We start from the raw sequence: 20949 nt of genomic DNA on the forward strand, positions 1-20949 counted from the left end.
GAACCAGCTTTTAGTTTGATTGATCTTTGCTATTGTTTCCTTCATTTCTTTTTCATTTATTTCTGATCTGATCTTTATGATTTCTTTCCATCTGCTAACTTTGGGGGTTTTTTTGTTCTTCTTTCTCTAATTGCTTTAGGTGTAAGGTTAGGTTGTTTATTTGAGATGTTTCTTGTTTCTTGAGGTAGGATTGTATTGCTGTAAACTTCCGTCTTAGAACTTTTGCTGCATCCCATAGGTTTTGGGTCGTGTTTTCATTGTCATTTGTCTCTAGGTATTTTTTATTTCCTCTTTGATTTCTTCAGTGATTTCTTGGTTATTTAGTAGCGTGTTGTTTAACCTCCATGTGTTTGTATTTTTTACAGTTTTTTTTTCCTGTAATTGATATCTAGTCTCATAAAGTTGTGGTCCGAAAAGATACTGGATACGATTTCAATTTTCTTAAATTTCCCAAGGCTTGATTTGTGACCCAAGATATGATGTATCCTGGGGAATGTTCCATGAGCACTTGAGAAGAAAGTGTATTCTGTTGTTGTTGGATGGAATGTCCTATAAATATCAGTGAAGTCCATCTTGTTTAAGGTGTTATTTAAAGCTTGTGTTTCCTTATTTATTTTCATTTTGGATGATTTGTCTGTTGGTGAAAGTGGAGTGTTAAAGTCCCCTACTATGATTGTGTTACTATTGATTTCCCCTTTTATGGCTGTTAGCATTTGTCTTGTGTATTGTGGTGCTCCTATGTCAGATGCATAATATTTACAATTGTTATATCTTCTTGGATTGATCCCTTGATCATTATGTAGTGTCCTTCTTTGTCTCTTGTAATAGTCTTTATTTTAAAGTTTATTTTGTCTGATATGAGAATTGCTATTCCAGCTTTCTTTCAATTTCCATTTGCATGGAATATCTTTTTCCATCCCCTCACTTTCAGTCTGTATGTGTCCCTGGGTCTGAAGTGGGTCTCTTGTAGACAGCATATATACAGGTCTTGTTTTTGTATCCCTTCAGCCAGTCTATGTCTTTTTGTTGGAGCATTTAATCCATTTACATTTAAGGTAGTTATCGATATGTATGTTCCTAGTACCATTTTCTTAATTGTTTTGGGTTGGTTTTTATAGGTGTTTTCCTTCTCTTGTGTTTCCTGCCTAGAGAAGTTCCTTTAGCATTTGTTGTAAAGCTGGTTTGGTGGTGCTTAATTCTCTTAGCTTTTGCTTGTCTGTAAAGGTTTTAATTTCTCCATCGAACCTGAATGAGATCCTTGCTGGTAGAGTAATCTTGGTTGTAGGTTTTTCCCTTTCATCACTTTAAATATGTCCTGCCACTCCCTTCTGGCCTGCAGAGTTTCTGCTGAATGATCAGCTGTTAACCTTACGGGGATTCCCTTGTGTGTTATTTGTTGCTTTTCCCTTGCTGCTTTTAGGATTTTTTTCTTTGTATTTAACTTTTGATAGTTTGATTAATATGTGTCTTGGTATGTTTCTCCTTGGATTTATCCTGTATGGGACTCTCTGCACTTCCTGGACTTGACTATTTCTTTTCCCATGTTAGGGAAGTTTTCAACTATAATCTCTTCAAATATTTTCTCAGACCCTTTCTTTTTCTCTTCTTCTTCTGGGATCCTTATAATTCAAACATTGGTGCTTTTAATGTTGTCCCAGAGGTCTCTGAGACTGTCCTCAGTTCTTTTCATTCTTTTTTCTCTATTTTGCTCTGCGGTAGTTACTTCCACTGTTTTATCTTCCCGGTCACTTATCCATTCTTCTGCCTCAGTTATTCTGCTATTGCTTCCTTCCTGAGAATTTTTATTTTCATTTATTGTGTTGTTCATCATTGTTTGTTTGCTCTTTAGTTCTTCTAGGTCCTTGTTAAACGTTTCTTGTTTTTTCTCCATCCTATTTCCAAGATTTTGGATCATCTTTCCTATCATTACTCTGAATTCTTTTTCAGGTAGACTGCCTATTTCCTCTTCGTTTGGTCTGATGGTTTTTTACCTTGCTCCTTCATCTGCTACATATTTCTCTGTTTTCCCATTGTGCTTAACTTACTGTGTTTGGGATCTCCTTTTCGCAGGCTGCAGGTTCGTAGTTCCTTTTGTTTTTGGTGTCTGCCCCCAGTGGGTAAGGTTGGTTCAGTGGCTTGTGTAGCCTTCCTGGTGGAGAGGACTGGTGCCTGTGTTCTGGTGGGTGGGGCTGGATCTTGTCTTTCTGGTGGGCAGGGCTGTGTCCAGTGGTGTGTTTTGGGGTGTCTCTGAATTTAGTATGATTTTAGGTAGCCTCTCTGCTAATGGGTGGGGTTGTGTTCCTGTCTTGCTAGTTGTTTGGCATGGGGCATCCAGCCCTGGAGTTTGCTGGCCATTGGGTGGAGCTGGATCTTAGCGTTGAGACAGAGATCTCTGGGAGAGCTCTTGCCGGTTGATATTACATGGAGCCGGGTGGTCTCTGGTGGTCCAGTGTCCTGAACTCGGCTCTCCCACCTCAGAGGCTCAGGCCTGACACCAGGCCGGAGCACCAAGACCAACCATGTCAGCCACATGGTGGGTCTAGGGAGAAACGGAATTTTTCACAATAGCATTTTAAAATAGGAAATGTTCTGTGTTTCTGGTTTTCTTCACAGTCTGTTGCCAAGATATGTGCTTCAATATGTATGAGGTGGAACTATCCAACAAACAAGGGGAAAAAGTAGATAAACTAACAGAGTACATTAAAAGGGAGCAATTGGTAAGAATCATCAGTTTAAAATATTATTATTATGTTTTCCTTAAATTGAGAAATTGATATCTGTTTATTAGTTGGCTCTGCCTAGATTGAATTGTTTTAGCTTGCTTAAAAGGATTTTTTTTTTTTTTTTTTTTTTTTGGTCACGCCACACAGCTTGTAGGATCTTAGTTCCCTGACCAGGGGTCAAACCCTGGGCCCACAACAATGAAAGTGCCAAGTCCTAACCACTGGACCGCGAGGAAATTCCCTTCAGAGGATATTTATCATTTAATATTTATTGACATGATATTTATTGGCTAACATATTCATCCCCTTTGTATCTTAGTTTACTTTTTCTGTGTCTCACTAGTCAGTTCATACTCCTGGTTTTAAGTATAGGAGGACAGTTTTTCTCAAATCCTTTTTTGTTGTTGTTTTTGTTTTATGATGGAAGAATTGAGTAGATCCCTAGTATTTCTGCATTAATCAAAGGAGATTGATTTGTGGGATATTTCTTTAAAAGTGACCCTTGTCAACACATAGGTGTATAAAGAAAGAAAAGTTGCTGCTTCTATTGTTTTCATAGCTTAGAAAAGCACGATTCTACTGAGAAATATGTAACATCCAAAGACCTCTCCACTGTGTTAACCAGGGCTCCTCGGTCTGAGGAAAGGAGTAGATGCTGACCTTATAGTGAGTGATTCCCAAACATCCCAAAGGAAACAGTGTGCGTGATGGAAGTGACCAAACAAGTCTGCTCAGCCCTTTAGTGGCACAACGGACTTATCCCCGTAGTAGACAGTATGAAACCAGTAAATTAACAGAATAGATAGGTGAGCTGCCTTGGGGGTAGTGTCAGGTAAGATGCTTGAGTTGCATGTAACAGAAATTCAAACTGGCTTAAACAATAAAGAGTTTTGATAGGCTTACTTTTCAGTTTTAGATGGTAAAGCAAGTTCAAGTGCTGTTTGCTCAGGACTCTTTTTCTTTCAGCTTCTCCCTCCTCTGTGCAATAGTTCTGTCCTCGGCTGCCAGGCAGGGCTGCGTGCCTCCTTTTTGCATCCAGAGAGAACCCGTCCTCCAAACCATGGCTTATGTCCTTAGACCAGTTCCATCATCTGCATGTCTCTCAGCAGTAACTAGAAAGCGAATGGCCCACACTGATAAGTTCAGGCCACTCAGAGCCCACCTTCCAGAACTGGGTGCGAGGTCAGTGCCCCCCATTCTGCAGTAAGGAGGTGCAGTGGGTGACACAAGATGCTGAGCAGATAACCACTGAATATCGACTGGGACTATAGGCTATGTGTTTTTGAAGTAGTGTAGTTCATTTTATATTTGGAAATTCAAAAGAAGGAAGTTCAAAGATACTTTCAGAAAATGCATTAGTGAAGGGTCTACTTGTGAGCGCTTCTGGTATTGAACTCAGGAGACTCGGTGCCCAGCTTTACTTCACAGTTTGTGTGTTAATTACTTAACAGAAATTACTTATCACATAAGGTCCTTCGCTCTCAGTGCTCCAGGCTGCTTTTCCTGCCTCATTTTATAATGAATAATCTTTACATATCGGTCTCCCTACCTAGACATTGAGCTCCTTGAGGGTAGGTATCATGTCTTAAGCATCTTTGACACCTTGGTGCCTGGTGTATAGTGGACAAGCAGTAAATGTCCCTTGTACCTACAACACTGGACTTCAAGAACAGTACTGAGGAAGGTCTCTTCTTTAAAAGGTGGTAAAGACATGTATGGCTGGATTTTTCTGTGTGTGAATGGAAAAGGCTAGAAGTAGATATTTCAAAGATTCTAAGATTTTTTTCCCCACAAAGGTTAAAATAGGAATTTTATATAGCCCTTTCAGCGCATAATTTGAGAGACTAATAAGATACACTACATATTTGTTTTACTTGCACATATTTTGGAATAAAGAAATGTACAGTTTTAAGCAGATACAGGATTTTACTTTCATCTATATTACAAAACTAAAATTCTGAATAATGTAGCTAATTATTGTCACTTTTACTCTTTACACCGATAAAAAAATAAAACAAGAATTACATCTGTTTGCTGATAAATACCAAAGATATGGGTATATATAACTGTTGATACATTTATTCAGTAATTCTTTCTTGAGTGCTTACTGAGTGCCAGAAGCAAAAAGACAAATAGTCCCTGCCATCAAGGAACTTACAAGACTATAGGAGACAAAAATGTAAACCAACCAATGCATAGGGGCTGTGATAGAAATGTTTGGACACTCACAATAGTGATTGTTCCTGTGGGTGAAGTTTCAGTCTCATAATTAGTTCCAATAAATAATTAGAAAAGACGTCTTTTTTTCATACTTGAGTTGTTGAATAATTTATTGATTTATCATATTTGTAGGCTTATGACCTGTCAATTTTTGAAGTATGTTTTATCACTTTATAAAGTGGTATATTTTATTGTTTTTTTAACTGACAAATTATTGTATGACATTGAATTTTATCTTTGTTAAGGGTATATAGGCTTTTGAAATGGTGACTAATGGGGAAGAAGAGCTGTTATCTCTGTGATTTAGAATGACAGAAGATGCCACTGAAGACTGTGGTAGAGGGAAAATAGAAGTATTTATTTTCATCTGCATTTCTTATAACCAGGGGACCTAATGATGTTATTTTCTTTTATTACTCATCTCTTAGGAAGCTGTAGAAAGGATTCTTTTAATGGATAGTATCTTCCAGTTTTTCTAGTCCCAGGATTCTGTGATATGTTTTGTATTAAAATGAGCTTAACATGTTAATCATAGGTCTGATTGACCTTGAATTTGTAGTGGCTAAATGGGAACAGAGCGGCTACTTAGCAGGATGAAATGTCCAACATGTCAATGAAAAAAATGAAAGACGTTGTTTCTGATTGATTTGTTATGTAGTTGAACACTATCCTAAAACTAACCCATGATGTTCTAGTTATTTATTATATGTAGCCATAACAAGGCCAAGATTACTTGAATGCTAAGGAACTTGCAGTTTCTGATACTGGGGACAAAATTGTCCTGATTCCCATAAATACTGACATTTCAAGAATTTTCTTCTTTAACTTTTCATGAGCTTAAAAATCACTGAAGAATGTGGTAGAGGGAGAAGGAGAGAGTAATTGAATCTTCTTTCTTGCTATTTTATGTTTAAGGCAATCATCAAATGCTTAGAAGATCGAGAATTTTTTATTTTACTTACGTCGTCAGCCTTTATGTCAGAAACAAGTAAGAACAACTTTTTGAATAAATGTTTTTCAGTATGTTTACTTTTATTGTATAAGATCAGCAACCTCACTTTTCTTCTGATTCTCATTCTGTGTAGGTTTTGGAGAGGAGCAGATGGGTCTTCACGGGTTGCATTTATTCCATTCATCCCCGTCAGCAGGTAAGGACCAGGACTGGCAGTTCACTGCACCTGTGGGCCATTTTTCAGTCCTCATCTTAAACTCTCAGCAGCATATGACCCTGGTAACTCTTTTCTTCTCTTAAATAACTCTTCCTTTACTCTCCCTGGTTCATCCTTCATCTCCTTTCTTTGTAGGCTTATCCTTTCCTGTCTGCTCCATGTTCAGATATCCACCTGCCTATGGACATTTCTTTCTACTTAAATGTCTCAGATGGTCCTCACATTCAGCATGTCCAAAACTGGATTCATTTGTTATTGAACAACAAGAGCTGGGAGTTGGTTTTATCATAGTCTCCCCGTCAGTAGGACTTAAGGTCCTCACAGAAGCACTTCCCTCTGTCTGGACTACTTGTCTCCTTCCCCCTGATCAGATGATGTTGACCACCCCCCGAGCCAGGACCAGGAATTGCCTGTTAGGGGCAAAAAATATTGCTCCTGCAGTATGTAAATAGATATACAGTATATCTGTGGTATTAGAATTTCAGAGGGCAGTTAGGAAACAAAGTCTAGAAAGGCTCTCTCTGGTGGGAGTAGATAATGAATAAAATTGGAGGAGAAGTGCTGGTCTAGCCACTTACCCATAGCTGTCAGGTGTCAGTTTAAATATCACTTTATTTATTCCCATCACCACTTTTCCTTCAATGAGGACCCCTAGGCTTTTCACCAATATAATTTAAATATTTATTTTTATAATTATTTAATGCCTGCCTTTCTTGTATTCTACTGCATCCCTACTGCTTAGAAATGTCAGGCACCTAAAAAATAATAAATGCTTGCTGAGCAAATAAATAAATTAAAGTAAATGAGTCATTTCTTTTTGTCATATGAGGAAATTTTCCTCATTGTTTTATAATCACACTGTGTATGTTTAAACATAATTTGTATATAGTATATAGTATTTATAAAGCTACAACCAACCCAAAAAAATTTTTTTAATTGATATTTTTAAATTGTATTCAGCTACTCAAAGCAGAGAACTACTGGCATTACCTGTTTGGAATAAGCAAAATATTACCAATTATAATAACATAATGGCAATAGCTGCTTGCATTTTTCAAGCATTTACTACATTGATATTCTGCTAGGCACAATTGATTTCACAGCCCTTAATAGGTATTTTTATTATGACCATTTCAAAGATGAGGAAACTGAAACTTAAACTTGCCCAAGGTCAAACAGCTGAGTCTGAGCAGGCTTCCAGCTCTGTTCCCACACTGCCTCCCTCCGTATGCAGGAGCTCTGCCTTTATTCTTATTTTTAGGTGTACACTACCACCTGAATAAGAAACATTAGTTCCTGTACCATTTGGTGTTGAACAGCACGGGATTTCTTTTTGAGTAAACATTGGATTGTTGTGTTCAATGTTCACAGCCTCCTCTAGTTCATTAAGACACTTTTCTATTTCTGGTCACTCAGAAATGTTCAGTGCTGTGGTTATTTGTTTTAAATTGAGTGACTCTTCGCTTAGCAGACTTAAAAAGTTCTTTTTCTTAGATTTCATAATAGCCTGTTACAAATCGTTCTGACTTCTGCCTTTCCAAATTCTTGAAATAATGAAGTTGTCTAGAAAACTACTGCTTTATTGTGAACTGTTAGTAGTACCTAAGAACTTTGTCATGTTTTATTTTTCCTTGTTACTATCTAAATGAACTGCAGAGAAAGGAATTTTTATTTTAATGGCTAGCCACATTTTCCTATTTATTTTTATTTGCCATTCTTTTCCTGATACCTGCTCAAGTATAAATGTATTCAGCTAGGTGTTTCTTAATTTTGCAGTTACTTTTTCGTTAAAAAGAATGGTATAATTCATACTTCAGTTTAGTAGGCACCAAAGGTCTTTATTATCTGTGGGTTTTTTATTACTGATAAATTACATTTTCTAGGATTTTATTACCTATTTCTCAGTGACCTGACCTTTTCTCTTTTTTCCCTGTACTATTTTCCTTTAGGTTATTGAGTTGCTGAAAAATTAGCATTTCAGTCAGAGAGTGAACCAGGGAGAGGAAGTAAAATACAGACTAGTCAGTCTAGTTACATAATATTAAAAAATTTCATTTGATAGAGAAGGTGATGAAATATATACCAGTAGTTACCATGAGACTTGGGGGTTACTTAGGGTTTACTTTCTTTTAGTTCAGCTGGTTTGTGTTGCAACTCTAGTTTCTTCCAGTTTTATTGAGATATTATATAATTGACATACAGCACTATATAAGTTTAGGGTTTACCAGCATAAAGATTTGACTTACATACATCATGAAACAACTACCACAGTAATTTTAGTGAACATCCATCATATCATATAGATACAAAATTAAAGAAAATAGAACAAAAAATTTTTTCCCCTTATGATGAGAACTATTAGTATTCCCTTTCTTTCTCCTTCTTTGGCTGCATTGGGTCCTCGTTGCTACAGGCTTTCTCTAGTTGCGGCTAGCGCGGGCTACTCTTCATTGCAGTGCACGTGCTTCTCATTGTGGTGGCTTCTATTGTCGCAGAGCACTGGCTCTAGGCACGCGGGCTTCGGTAGTTGTGGCATGCAAGCTCAGTAGTTGTGGCTCGCAGTCTCTAGAGCGCAGGCTCAGTAGTTGTGGCGCACGGGCTTTGTTGCTCCATGGCATGTGGGATCTTCCCAGACCAGGGCTCGAACCCGTGTACCCTGCAAAGGCAGCTGGATTCTCAACCACTGCGCCACTAGGGAAGTCCCAGTATTTACTTTCTTAACTTTCATATGTAACGTCAGCAGTGTTAATTATTTTTTATTATGTTGTACATTACATCTTTAGTACTTATTTATCTTATAACTGAAAGTTTGCACCTGTGACTACCTTCTTAAGAGAATTTGAAGTAGGTCATATAAGGTACAGATTAGATATATTTTAAAAGCAGAAAATGAGAATAGAAAAGTAATTCTGCCAACTCTAAATGCCGGTGCATTGAGCCCATGCTGGGCTCCTGGTCAGATGAGATGGAGCTGCAGGCGGGCCTGCCTTCTTCATTCTCACCTGATGATCCCATCTGAGTGACTCTTTTTTGGTTCTGTGTGTGCGTGTTTTCATATATATGTAGATAATATATGTTCATTAAGTGCATCCATAAGTCTTCTATTAATTGCTATTTAGATTACCATTTGAAACACTGTATCATATTTAACCATCTTGTAATTTTGTAACCTAAAGCGTTTTTTCCTGCATGTTTTTGAAAAAAAAAGAACTTTGGGTTTTTAATACATGTGTATATATTTTAGGGCTGAAAGACTTGAAAGTTGAAGATGACATCTCATTGAAGGTGGTACCTATTTTACCTGCCCTTAATTGTGCCCTGCTGGAAGCAAAGAAATCATTTTCTGAAAAAGGAATCTGTCTAAACACATTAGTAAAGCATAATCTCCAAGAACTGTACAAGGTGGACAAAAGTCCTTCATTGACTGCTGCTTCTCAGGATGGAATTAAAGAGACTGCATTCTTTGGCAAAGTGTCCAGTGGTTTTGACGTGACTCCTCCAGCTGAAAAGTGCCCTTTACAGTCTTTAACTCAGTTGAGATCTTATTTTTCAAATCCTAATGGGTACATTTTGGAAGTATCTACTGCACTAGACTTATTGGCAGAGTGTCCTCAGTCTCCGTGTATTTCAGATGGAATTTGTGATGCTGGATTTTCTTTAGTTATGACTCCAGATGCTGAATTTCACGACTCAGAGGCAGAAGTAAGAAAAGAAACAGAAACACAGAAGAATTCTGAAGAGATGTTTAAAGCAAGGCAGGGAGCTCTGGTCCCATTAAGTCCAGCATCAAATCTGAGAGTTCAGCCTAAGAGAAAAGCAGGCACGCTGCCCGTGGTACAGAGTAAAAGGGTGAAGTTGTGCCGTCCCTTTCCCAGAAGAACTCCTGCTGGAGCAAACAAGCGTCCAGACTCTCCCACAACTCTCAAGTTTCCTCAGAAAAGAGAAAACGGTAAGCATGGTCTGTATGGATTTTCAGATGAGCAATTAGTAATAACTGTTGTGTGTTAACCCTGTTCCTGTGTGACCATCCTGGACTGTAGCTTGACAGTGTCCGTTAGCTCTCTCCAGGTGATCTGTGTGCATGCTAAAGTTGGAGAAGCACTAATCTAGATAACATGAAAATCAAGAAATAGGACAAAAGCCCACCCACCAAAAGCTTGTATTTCACTTGTAAAACTGCTCAAATCATCACTCAGTTGTTTACTTACCTGTCTAAGAAATAAGGTATTTCAGATGGAATTTGTGATGCTGGATTTTCTTTAGTTATGACTCCAGATGCTGAATTTCACGACTCAGCGGCAGAAGTAAGAAAAGAAACAGAAACACAAAAGAATTCTGAAGAGATGTTTAAAGCAAGGCAGGGAGCTCTGGTCCCATTAAGTCCAGCATCAAATCTGAGAGTTCAGCCTAAGAGAAAAGCAGGCACGCTGCCCGTGGTACGGAGTAAAAGGGTGAAGTTGTGCCGTCCCTTTCCCAGAAGAACTCCTGCTGGAGCAAACAAGCGTCCAGACTCTCCCACAACTCTCAAGTTTCCTCGGAAAAGAGAAAACGGTAAGCATGGTCTGTATGGATTTTCAGATGAGCAATTAGTAATAACTGTTGTGTGTAAGCCCTGTTCCTGTGTGACCATCCTGGACTGTAGCTTGACAGTGTCCGTTAGCTCTCTCCAGGTGATCTGTGTGCATGCTAAAGTTGGAGAAGCACTAATCTAGATAACATGAAAATCAAGAAATAGGACAAAAGCCCACCCACCGAAAGCTTGTATTTCACTTGTAAAACTGCTCAAATCATCACTCAGTTGTTTACTTACCTGTCTAAGAAATAAGGTCATTCAGTTTCTGAACTGTCCTTGGACAAATTCGAGTGGAAGAAGAGGATCTGCTAAAATCAGGCACACTAAGAACAGATGGCAAAAACTGATAAGTGATAGTCTGAACATGTTTAAAGAGGGGGGAAGTGCCTGGACTCTCCCAGAACTAGAGCATCCTGGGGCAGAATTTCTAATCCTTTGTGTGTTTTAAAAGTGGTCGTCTGGATCCTACTACAGACCTACTGAAACAAGGTCCAGTGGCCTCGAGACATATATATTGAAACAGTTCCTCAAGTGGTTTTGTTGCCCCCTGAAAACTGAGGGAGAATCAGCGTCCAGAGCCATTTAATGTTAGTCAAGTGCACTTCAGTGAACAGAGCACAACAAATAACACAATTTTGGCTGAGAGTCATCTCAGATTACGTGTGGTGTATTTTGTTTAAAACTAGGGAACTTATGCTCTATGACCCCTTAGAGAAGAGGTGAGCAGACTTGGGCCAAAGGGCCCCTCAGGCATTACCTGTTGTCTCCGTACTTCACTGCGCTGGCACAGGTGGGCGGCTGTGACTGAGGTCTGGCCCTTCACAGAAAAAATTTGCCAACCCTATCTATAGTATTTTGAATTTAAAAATTCTGATGCCTAAAGAAGAAACATCGGAGGTGTGTGGATCCCCAGGATCCTAGATAATTAAGATTTTACCCTGTGGTTTAACAAGTAGTTATTTCTGGCCAATTATAGTTTGGGAAATTGTGTGTGTATGTGTGTCTAGGAGGGTGGTAGAAAGAACGGCAGTATGAAGCAGCGACTCACACTCTACATTTCCTCACAAATTCCAGGCCAACCATATTGGGTTTCTCTCTATATGAACCATTTTAAAGGTATTAAATAAATTACCTATAATTCAACATATATGTTGTCACTGTTTCTCAAGTGTGCTAATTTCATCCACTATAAGAAATATGTTTTAGGGATGTCCCTGGCAGTACAGTGGTTACAACTCCACACTTCCAGTGCACAGGGCATGGGTTTGATCCCTGGTCAGGGAACTAAGACACAACATGCCACACAGTGTGGCCAAAAAATGAACAACAACAACGATGTGATTAAACCAGCCAAGATGACTAAATATAATACCACAAAAGCTCAAAAAAAAAAAAAGAAATACGTTGTATATTGTAGTCCAGTACACACAAATTCATACATTACTGAAATAGAAATTTCAGGGAGCATTTACCCTAACTATGTGTAATACAATCTGATATCTTCTGTTTCATTTAATAAAGAATTCTGGTTGCAACCCATTAAGTTTATTTTATAATACACCCATGGATTATTGCATGCAGTTTGAGAAACATGTCACTGAGTGATGCAAATAAGCAGGGCAGTCCCTGCAGGATCACCTGTTTTGTGTTTCTCCTTTTCCTCGCAGGACCTAGGTTGTGAGAGATGTTCCCCTCCTGCCCATGCAGATGTTACGCTTCCCCTAGTCTTGATCATCTCATCTTATTTTCTTTCTCTTCTTAATTTAGTCCTAACAGTTTTCCTGCTTGACTTATATTTTGCCTTTTTTTATGCTAAAAATTTTAGAAATTGTAACCGGTATAAAATCAGAAGTCTTACTCTAAAAGCAAATAAAACTGCTGCTTTATTGCCGTTAATAGTTTAGTAGGGAAGAAAATAATTAGACCCAGGGAAATGTACAACATTAAGAGAGTCTAAAAGCTTTTTTAAAAAACCATTTGTTTTTCTAACCTTCAAAAGAATAAAATGAAATTGGTCTCTTTTCTACATTTCACTAATAACCATCACATTCTGAAACTTTAATATGTTTTCTGTTCTCAATCAATTAGAAATAGTATTTTCCATATAATGTGATTTTAAAATATTTGCAAACATTCACATGTGTGATTATTTTATATAGTCAGTGGGGAAAACGTTTTCACGGGGAACATTTATTAACTTTTTTTTAACTCTTAAAGGATTTCTGCGTGTGATACAAGCAGGTTGTTAATAGTTTTTTCTCCTCATGTGCCTCCACCTTTAGTTCTTTCCTTCCTTCCCTGTGAGAGGTAAAGCTGAGCATTTTGTAAGAGAAATGAGCAATTATAATAGATTTATAGGAAGTTAAATCAGAAGAGGACTTTCTTCAATGTACCTTCCTCTGTCTTAAGAGATGATTTTTCAGGCAGTGTTAAAGCTTTGATATTTAGGTGTAGTGAAGGAAAATATGTAAGGTGGCTCTTTGTGAACCTACAGTCTCTTCTCTACATTGTGATCATGGTTTTAACCATATGGCTTTATGGGAGCTGTGTCGCTTTTGTGTAAATTGAATTATCCGTCACCCTGTGCTGTGAACTAGCATGTTCAGCCTTACCTGCCACATCAGTCAGCAAAGATTATGGAATCTTTTTAAAAAATTAAGTCATGCCTTGTTTTTATAAAGTTATTACTCGGATATTTTTCTCCTAATCCTAATTAGGGATACAGACCAACACTTAGCAAGTTCAAAAATCTTTTAATGAAATACCCCAAATTTTATATTTTGTTCCCCATTATTAAAGTTTCCCCCCAAAACAAATCAAAGGAAAGCTATGCTGATAAATATGTGAGCCCCCTGCCCCTTAAAAAACGGTGTCTTTTCTGCATAAGGTGCTGAAGTGCTGACTGCACAGTTTGTACAGACAACCAAATTGGATTGGAAAAACCAAGAAGCTCCTATTTCTGAAGATGTTCCAGTGTCAACGAATGCTAAAAGGGCAAGGAAACAAGAGACATCTCCAGTCAAAACTGTTCCAAGGGCTGAGCCACCTGTGAAGAAATCTCCACAAAAACAGAGGGAAAATATAGTAAAAGGCAATCAGAATCCCAGAATCAGAAAGCAGCCACAACCTGGTAAGAAGTCCTCTTCCTGTAAATTTCAGCACCGTAATACAGACTAATCGAGATTATAAAATAGCATATTGAAACAGTGTAAGATCAGTTGAAATCTGTCACGTTCTTATGGTCTTCTTTAGTTCAGACACTGACAGGACAAGTAACTTGGTTTCCCATTGTGAATAAATTAGAAAGTGCAAAGATTCATACCTTCACTAAATAGACCCTACTTTTCATTCTGCAGAAAGCCTGAACGTGAACTGTTTAGCAGAGTTAAAGTATAAATGGCCTTTTTTAATGACTAAATTCACAAGCAAGTAGCATCTGGCAGTATTTTTCTGGACCATAATCAGTTATAAAAAGGATATTATAAGTTTGTCCAGAGGGAACTGTAAAGACATGGTTCAAAGCAGTCAGTAATCCCGAATCCTGTATTTCATTTGTATTTTTTCTTGGTTTTTTTTTGCGGTATGCGGGCCTCTTACTGCTGTGGCCTCTCCCGTTGCGGAGCACAGGCTCCAGACGCACAGGCTCAGCAGCCATGGCTCACGGGCCCAGCCGCTCCGCGGCATGTGGGATCTTCCCGGACCGGGGCACGAACCCGTGTACCCTGCATCGGCAGGCAGACTCTCAACCACTACGCCACCAGGGAAGCCCCTCCCTGTATTTGGTTTTAAAAGGCATTAAATTAATTTTAAAAGCCGTTTTACTTTTCTACTTCTACTTGTGCGGAAGTGAATAACCAAGTCTCCTTCTGTGAGCCAGCAGCTGACTGCTAGTTCCGTGTTCCACCTGCTGGAACCTCCTCGTTGCTGGCACGTTCCCTCATCACCGCGGACCTCACTTTTCTCCCAGCTCCATGTCCCTCTTCGCACCCGTCTCTCTGAGTAGAGTGCAGCTCCACCAAGCTGCAAAATCTATACATTTTACAGTATCTTCGGTATTGAGTCCTACTGTGTTGTATGTGTGGTGGTGTTTTTTGTTTAGAAAAACCTTCATTTCCTCATATCTCTGTATTTCCATCAATTTTCTGTCTAATCTCATGATTCTACTTTCTCTCATCTACCTTTAGGTTTTTTAAAAGCCTCAAATTTAGTGGAATTCAGGGAAAGAAACTCTTGTTTTGTTGGGGTGATGGTATTATGGATGAGCTTGGTTTTTTCTTTCCTCATTTTTAAAAAAAATTTTTTCGGCCACACCTTGCAGCATGTGGGATATCGGTTCCCTGACCAGGGATCGAACCCACACTGCCTGCATTGGAAGCGCAGAGTCTTAACCACTGGACCACAGGGAAGTCCCTTTCCTCAGTTTCGTTAATGTTGTTTATGGCTGAAGATTTTTCTGAAAGCTCCTCAGTCATATCACCATACAACCTGTAGAGAGTCATACCCAACACAGACTCTCTGCTTGTCTCCCCAGGCAGTTACGAGGTGGTCTTACCCACGGGTCCACATTTCTCTCCTGCTGTTTCCCAATTCGTGCCTTCCCTGCCAGGCACATGGTGCCACCCACACGAACCACGCCTGTTGTCACCCCTGTGCAGTCCCCTCTGCTCAGCTAAGTCCACACGGAGCCATTTCCTGATGCTCTGATCTGTACTCATTTCTCCTTTTTTTTTTCATTTCTTTTTTGGGTTTTTGAGAACATTAAAGAGTTAATTCATACTATTTCCAATCATCTGGTGTGTCTTGGTCCTGTCTTTCCAATTAGTCTGTAAACAGGATGAGTATAGATACATACATAATGCATTGTATTCCCAGCCTTGTCATTAGAATTCCTTGTGCTGAATTGGCTTCTATATACTTGTAGGCTAATCGATTAGCGGGAGGAGGTGTGCAACTGGGCATTGGCAGAAAAGTGAGCCCAGAAAATGAAAAGTTTCCAGAATGGGTATTCAGAAAGAGGCCGATTTGTATTGCAAGTGTCTGTATATATTGTGCAGCCACATTCCAAGTTAAAATTTTAAGATTACCACCTTTTAAATAATGTGTTAATTTTTCTTTTAGTTCTTAATCACCCATGCTAATCCACTTCATTTCTTTTACTTGAAATATCAGAGTTTAAGAAGGCTCAATCCTTTTGTTGCTGAAACTAATGGTTTTCTGTCCTTTTTAAAGTTTTCAATATAGTTTTTATTTACTGAACTCTTTAATTTTTTATAATTTATTTGGCATCATTTTATCTATATTTCTTAAAAGAGATAGATTATCAGTATTGTATTTTTAATTAATTGAAAACCTCTAACAAGTCAGTTATTAAATGATTTACCTGAAATGACGCATATTAAAATGAACCCTTTTTCTTGACTCAATACAGTGTTCTCTATATTCGACCTTCCTCATAGTGATACTCAGTGTAAGAACCATAGTATTTAAGGATAGAATGAACTTAGTGTCAGTAAACACATCAGATCCTAAAATGAATGTGTTTCCAGTACACCCAGAGGGTTCACGAGACAGCCCTCTTTAGGCCACTTTCTCGTACCTCACCCTGTTGGACTTTGATATTTTAAATAAAAACTGGGCAGTGGTTGATTAATTTTACCCTCCTCACCATACACACACTCTTGTCATTCTGTTTGATGACCTCATAGGCCAGAGTTTTCTCTGTGAATGTACTGTCATTGGGCTTTGCAGACAGGTCAGTAATTTATTTCAGACCTGCTACTGCTAATTATAAAGAGGAGCACAGTTGGCTTTTCTGTCCATCCAGCCACCTGCTACAGGGACTCACTGCCCAGTATTGTTGAGAACTTTGTCCTTCATGATAACCACATTTTAAAAGGCTGAATCGAAGTCCTGAGAAGGCAAGTAAACCACCTGAGAATGTTAGTTTTCTGACCGAATGCCAGTGGGTAGATTTGAGTACCTGCTGTAAGAAGAATTATCAGTAGATGAGGAGATTTGCTTTTTTGCAGATAGAATAGAGAGGAAATATTTTTAATGCAGAAACTGAAGTTTTAAAACTTGAAATTAATTGGCGATTCTGAATATTCTTACTTTTCTCATTTTTTATTTGTATCATAACGTATTATAAATATCATTATAACATCATAAACATTATAAACATCAATATGGTTAAAAATCATCTCTATTTTGAACTTAGGTGATTTCTCTAATAACTTGCCAAGGGAAATGATTTCTAAGAAAGTACATTAACCTTCTATAATATACACTTTAAACTTAGAAATTCTTAGATTCTCACTAGATTGTAAGCTCTCTGAGGGCAGGAGTCTTGTTTTCTTTTCTTGTTTTTGTTTTTTTCTCTTTGTATATTTCTTTAGCTGAGCAGTATGCCTTGTGTGTAGATCAGTACATGCAGGTTTTTTTTTTTTTTTTTTTTTGCGGTACGCTCCGGACGTGCAGGTTCAGTGGCCACGGCTCACGGGCCCAGCCACTCCGCGGCATGTGGGATCTTCCCGTACCGGGGCACGAACCCGTATCCCCTGCATCGGCAGGCAGACTCTTAACCACTGCGCCACCAGGGAAGCCTGAGTACATGCAGTTTTGAAGGGTGATTTCTTTTTAAATTAATATGCACATTCCTTAAGACTTGTTCCTCTGGTAAATACATTATAATACATCAGGAAGTTGGACAAGACCTCACTCTGGTAATAAAAATTTAACATACAATTTATGCAACATATCAAGAGGTTTTTCTTGAATATGTTGACTTAACTGTTGATTTTCACTGAACCATAGTAATATGACAAAGAATTAATTCTATGGAAATCAAGTGTTACGTGTCTTTTTTTCTTTTATGCTGAAGCCAAAGGAGAAACTTCTTCACAGCTTCAATCAGAAATTTCAGATGGTCAAGAAGTTATTAGCATAAGTACAGCTCAACCAGAAAATACCACAGTGGCTCCAGAAGACCCACCTGAAAACTCCATTGTCAACTGTGACTCCCAGGCCCTAAATATGTTGGCTGATCTTGCATTAAGCGCTGCTACCTCTACCACACCATCCTCTGAGCCCAGAAACTTGCCCTGCTCCTCTGAATTGCCACAAAACGATGTTTTGCTTTCTAAAGAACATTCTTTGCGTGGTACATCAGACCACGAATATCATAGAGGAGTTAAAAGTCAAAAAGGTGGACCGTTATCCAAGCCCTCTGATAAGAGTAATCTGACATCAGACCCCACGGTCAGCCAGGAGGAAGAAAGCTTGGTTGCTGGCATTCAGGCCCCTGCAGAAGCCCAGTTGGCACTGCCTGAGGAAACCCTAGGAAGTTCCGACGCAAGCCAAAGCTCTTTTGTTGCTGTGGAGCATTCCTATGCCCTGCTCCTTGCAGAACATTCAAAGAAGCATCTACAGCAGAGAGGGGCCCCAGGCCCTGCGTTTGCCAAGAATGGCACAAAAGGCCCTGAAGCGGGAACCCCAGTGGGGAAAGTGATGCCATTTCGGCATCAGCAGGTCACCTCCCCACTGCAGCAGCTTTCCGAGGCCCCAGCGCTCAGGCGCAGGAGCAGGGTGCTGCCCTCCAGCCTGCAGGACTTCTGCCGCTCTCGTACCGTATTCAGCTGTGATGGCTCCTTTAAGGTCACTTTCATATGGGAAGCAGATTACGTGTTCAGCTTAGACAGCAAGTATACCAACAACCCCCTGGAGAAGACTGTAATCAGAGCACTACACGGGTGAGTAGGAGTGACACTGGATGAAAATGGATGAACTTTTCTGTTGAGATAAATGTAGCGAGAAGGGATACTTGTGCTAAACTCTGGGGAGGGAGAAGGAAGTGTGTAAAATCCAGTAACTTGGGAGTAATACCAGGCAGATTCACTGTAATTATTTGTTACATCAACTTCATTTTTATTTTACTCATTGTTTCATGGTCATGTAATTTTTAAAATAAAAATGAACACAAACACTAAGGTTAATAATTAAGGCACTTATTTATGATAAGATAATCAACTGAAATAGTCATTTTCAATGATTTTGGTTTCTTCTTTCTTTAAAATCTCAGGCCTTGGAATACTGATTTACCAGATAACATGGAAGAAGTGAGGCTTTTACTTCATATGTGGGTAGCTCTGTTTTACAGCAATCAAAACAAAGGCATACAATCATCCCGAAAAGTAGTAGAACACAGCAACCCAGCAAAATACGTGTGCATAAATAGCACGTTAGAATCGTTTGAATTCAGTGAAATTGAGGAGTCCTCCGGTGTAGAAGGGTGCTCCGTAGACCCTCTGTTGGAGACTAATGAGGCTCCCAGAGGTCCTACTGCCAAAGTGTCCTTCCCAGACACTGACCCCCTGCTTCCTTTCATGAAACCACCGCCTGTGAGAGGCTTGGAGCTTTGGGTGCAGAATGAACAGAAAGAAATGTTTGCAACAGCAGGTCATCCAGAGACCCCGGAAAGCCAGAATTTCATCTATTCTTGTAATAATGAGGTAGGTAAAAGCTGAATACTGTAAATGCTGGTATTATTTTTGAAGAAATTTTTTTTGTACGTAAAATCACATTCATAACAAGGAATTGGTTTCTTTAGGAAAGTGGATTCTCTAGCTATGTAAAGGATTAGAATGCCAGAAACTTAGTTTACAAAGTCTGGATTGTCTGCAGGTGGAGCTTATCTACCATCCTGATTGAAGAAACAAAAGTAGGAAAAAAATCGTAGGCCTCAGATGATCTGGGAGCCAACCATAATTATGTAACTTTTTAGTTGTATGATTTGGGGCAAATTACTTGTTCTCTGAGCTTATTACTTTTTAAAAGAGGTGAATAATACTTATTCTGTTTACCTATAATAGTGTTTATGGATCAAATGCAGTAATAATAAATATAAAAAATCTTTGATAAACCTTAAAGGAAACTAAAATTGAATATATTAAAAAATATTTTTAAAAACAAATCCTGAGGGCTTCCCTGGTGGCGCAGTGGTTGAGAGTCCACCTGCCGATGCAGGGGACACGGGTTCGTGCCCCGGTCTGGGAAGATCCCACATGCCGCGGAGCGGCTAGGCCCGTGAACCGTGGCCGCTGAGCCTGCGCGTCCGGAGTCTGTGCTCCGCAACGGGAGAGGCCACAACAGTGACAGGCCCGTGTACCGCGAAACAACAAATCCTGAGACAGTAAATAAAATGCCAGACCTCTCATAGTTCTGCAGATAACTGTTTGTAAATATGGAAAATACACTTTGTTTCATTTCACTGTTCTCAACTGATAGGACAGATAATCGATTTTTTTTTTTTTTTTTTTTTTTTGCGGTACACGGGCCTCTCACTGTTGTGGCCTCTTCCTTTGCGAAGCACAGGCTCCAGACGCGCAGGTTCAGCGGCCACGGCTCACGGGCTCAGCCGCTCCGCGGCATGTGGGATGTTCCCGTACTGGGACACGAACCCGTATCCCCTGTATCGGCAGGCAGGCTCTTAACCACTGCGCCACCAGGGAAGCCTGATAATCGAATTTTAATTGGAGCAAATTAAAAAGTTGTATCAAGATTCTAAGTAAATGGATTGACAAAATAACTGCCTTTTTAAGCTTTCAGAGCAGATTTATTACAGAATAATTTTACATGGGTTTGGGCACCTTCAGTGCCTGTGTGAACATTGAGTTTCTGTACCTGGACTTCCGTGGGGATTTGCAGGTCCAGGGGTGAGCCTCAGAGGGTCTGTGAGTGTCTGCAGATGCTCATCTTCATCAGAATGAAGACTGGTGGAACGCTGTGGGCCAGAGACTGGTCTGAGCCCTTCACTCGCATTAGCTCAGTTAATTCTCACACGGCCGGGTGAGGTAAGGACCGTGCCACCCATCTCATAGGTGAGAAGACTGAGGATGGAGAAGTACAGAATGGCCTGGAGGCACATAGTAAATTGTCCGGCCAAGACTCAGATCTGGACACTCTAGCTGTTTCTCAATGTCTAATTCTGTGGATGTATTTATGTATATATATGCACATATGTGTGTTTATATGTGTACACATAAAATATATGTTACGTGTGTATGCGTTTTTTTTCTGAGGATGGCGTTCATAAATTTCATCTTATTCTCAAAGAGATACATAAAATCACTACCTTAGAATAAGAAAGTATTTATGTTTAGTCAGGCAGATTTTATTATTACATATATATTTATACACACACTAGTTTCTTATAAAGTATTTTTTGTTGTGGTACTTTAGTAATGTCCAATTAGGAATGATTTTCTTG

The 20949-nt window shown here is 39.2% G+C and overlaps 1 protein-coding gene across 1 annotated transcript in view; it reads left to right on the forward strand.

The window, feature by feature from the left end:
- Positions 1-20949, forward strand: part of TASOR2 (transcription activation suppressor family member 2) — a 67130-nt gene that overhangs the window by 31833 nt on the left and 14348 nt on the right. The window contains exons 13-20 of the mRNA XM_060159610.1: positions 2614-2717; positions 5859-5931; positions 6029-6091; positions 9357-10061; positions 10376-10663; positions 13573-13815; positions 17566-18433; positions 18763-19192. Of these exons, the coding sequence (XP_060015593.1) occupies positions 2614-2717; positions 5859-5931; positions 6029-6091; positions 9357-10061; positions 10376-10663; positions 13573-13815; positions 17566-18433; positions 18763-19192 (2774 nt within the window). The remainder of the gene's footprint in view (positions 1-2613; positions 2718-5858; positions 5932-6028; positions 6092-9356; positions 10062-10375; positions 10664-13572; positions 13816-17565; positions 18434-18762; positions 19193-20949) is intronic.

This window comes from Lagenorhynchus albirostris, chromosome 1 (assembly GCF_949774975.1).
Source record: "Lagenorhynchus albirostris chromosome 1, mLagAlb1.1, whole genome shotgun sequence".
NCBI classification, from domain to species: Eukaryota; Metazoa; Chordata; class Mammalia; order Artiodactyla; family Delphinidae; genus Lagenorhynchus; species Lagenorhynchus albirostris.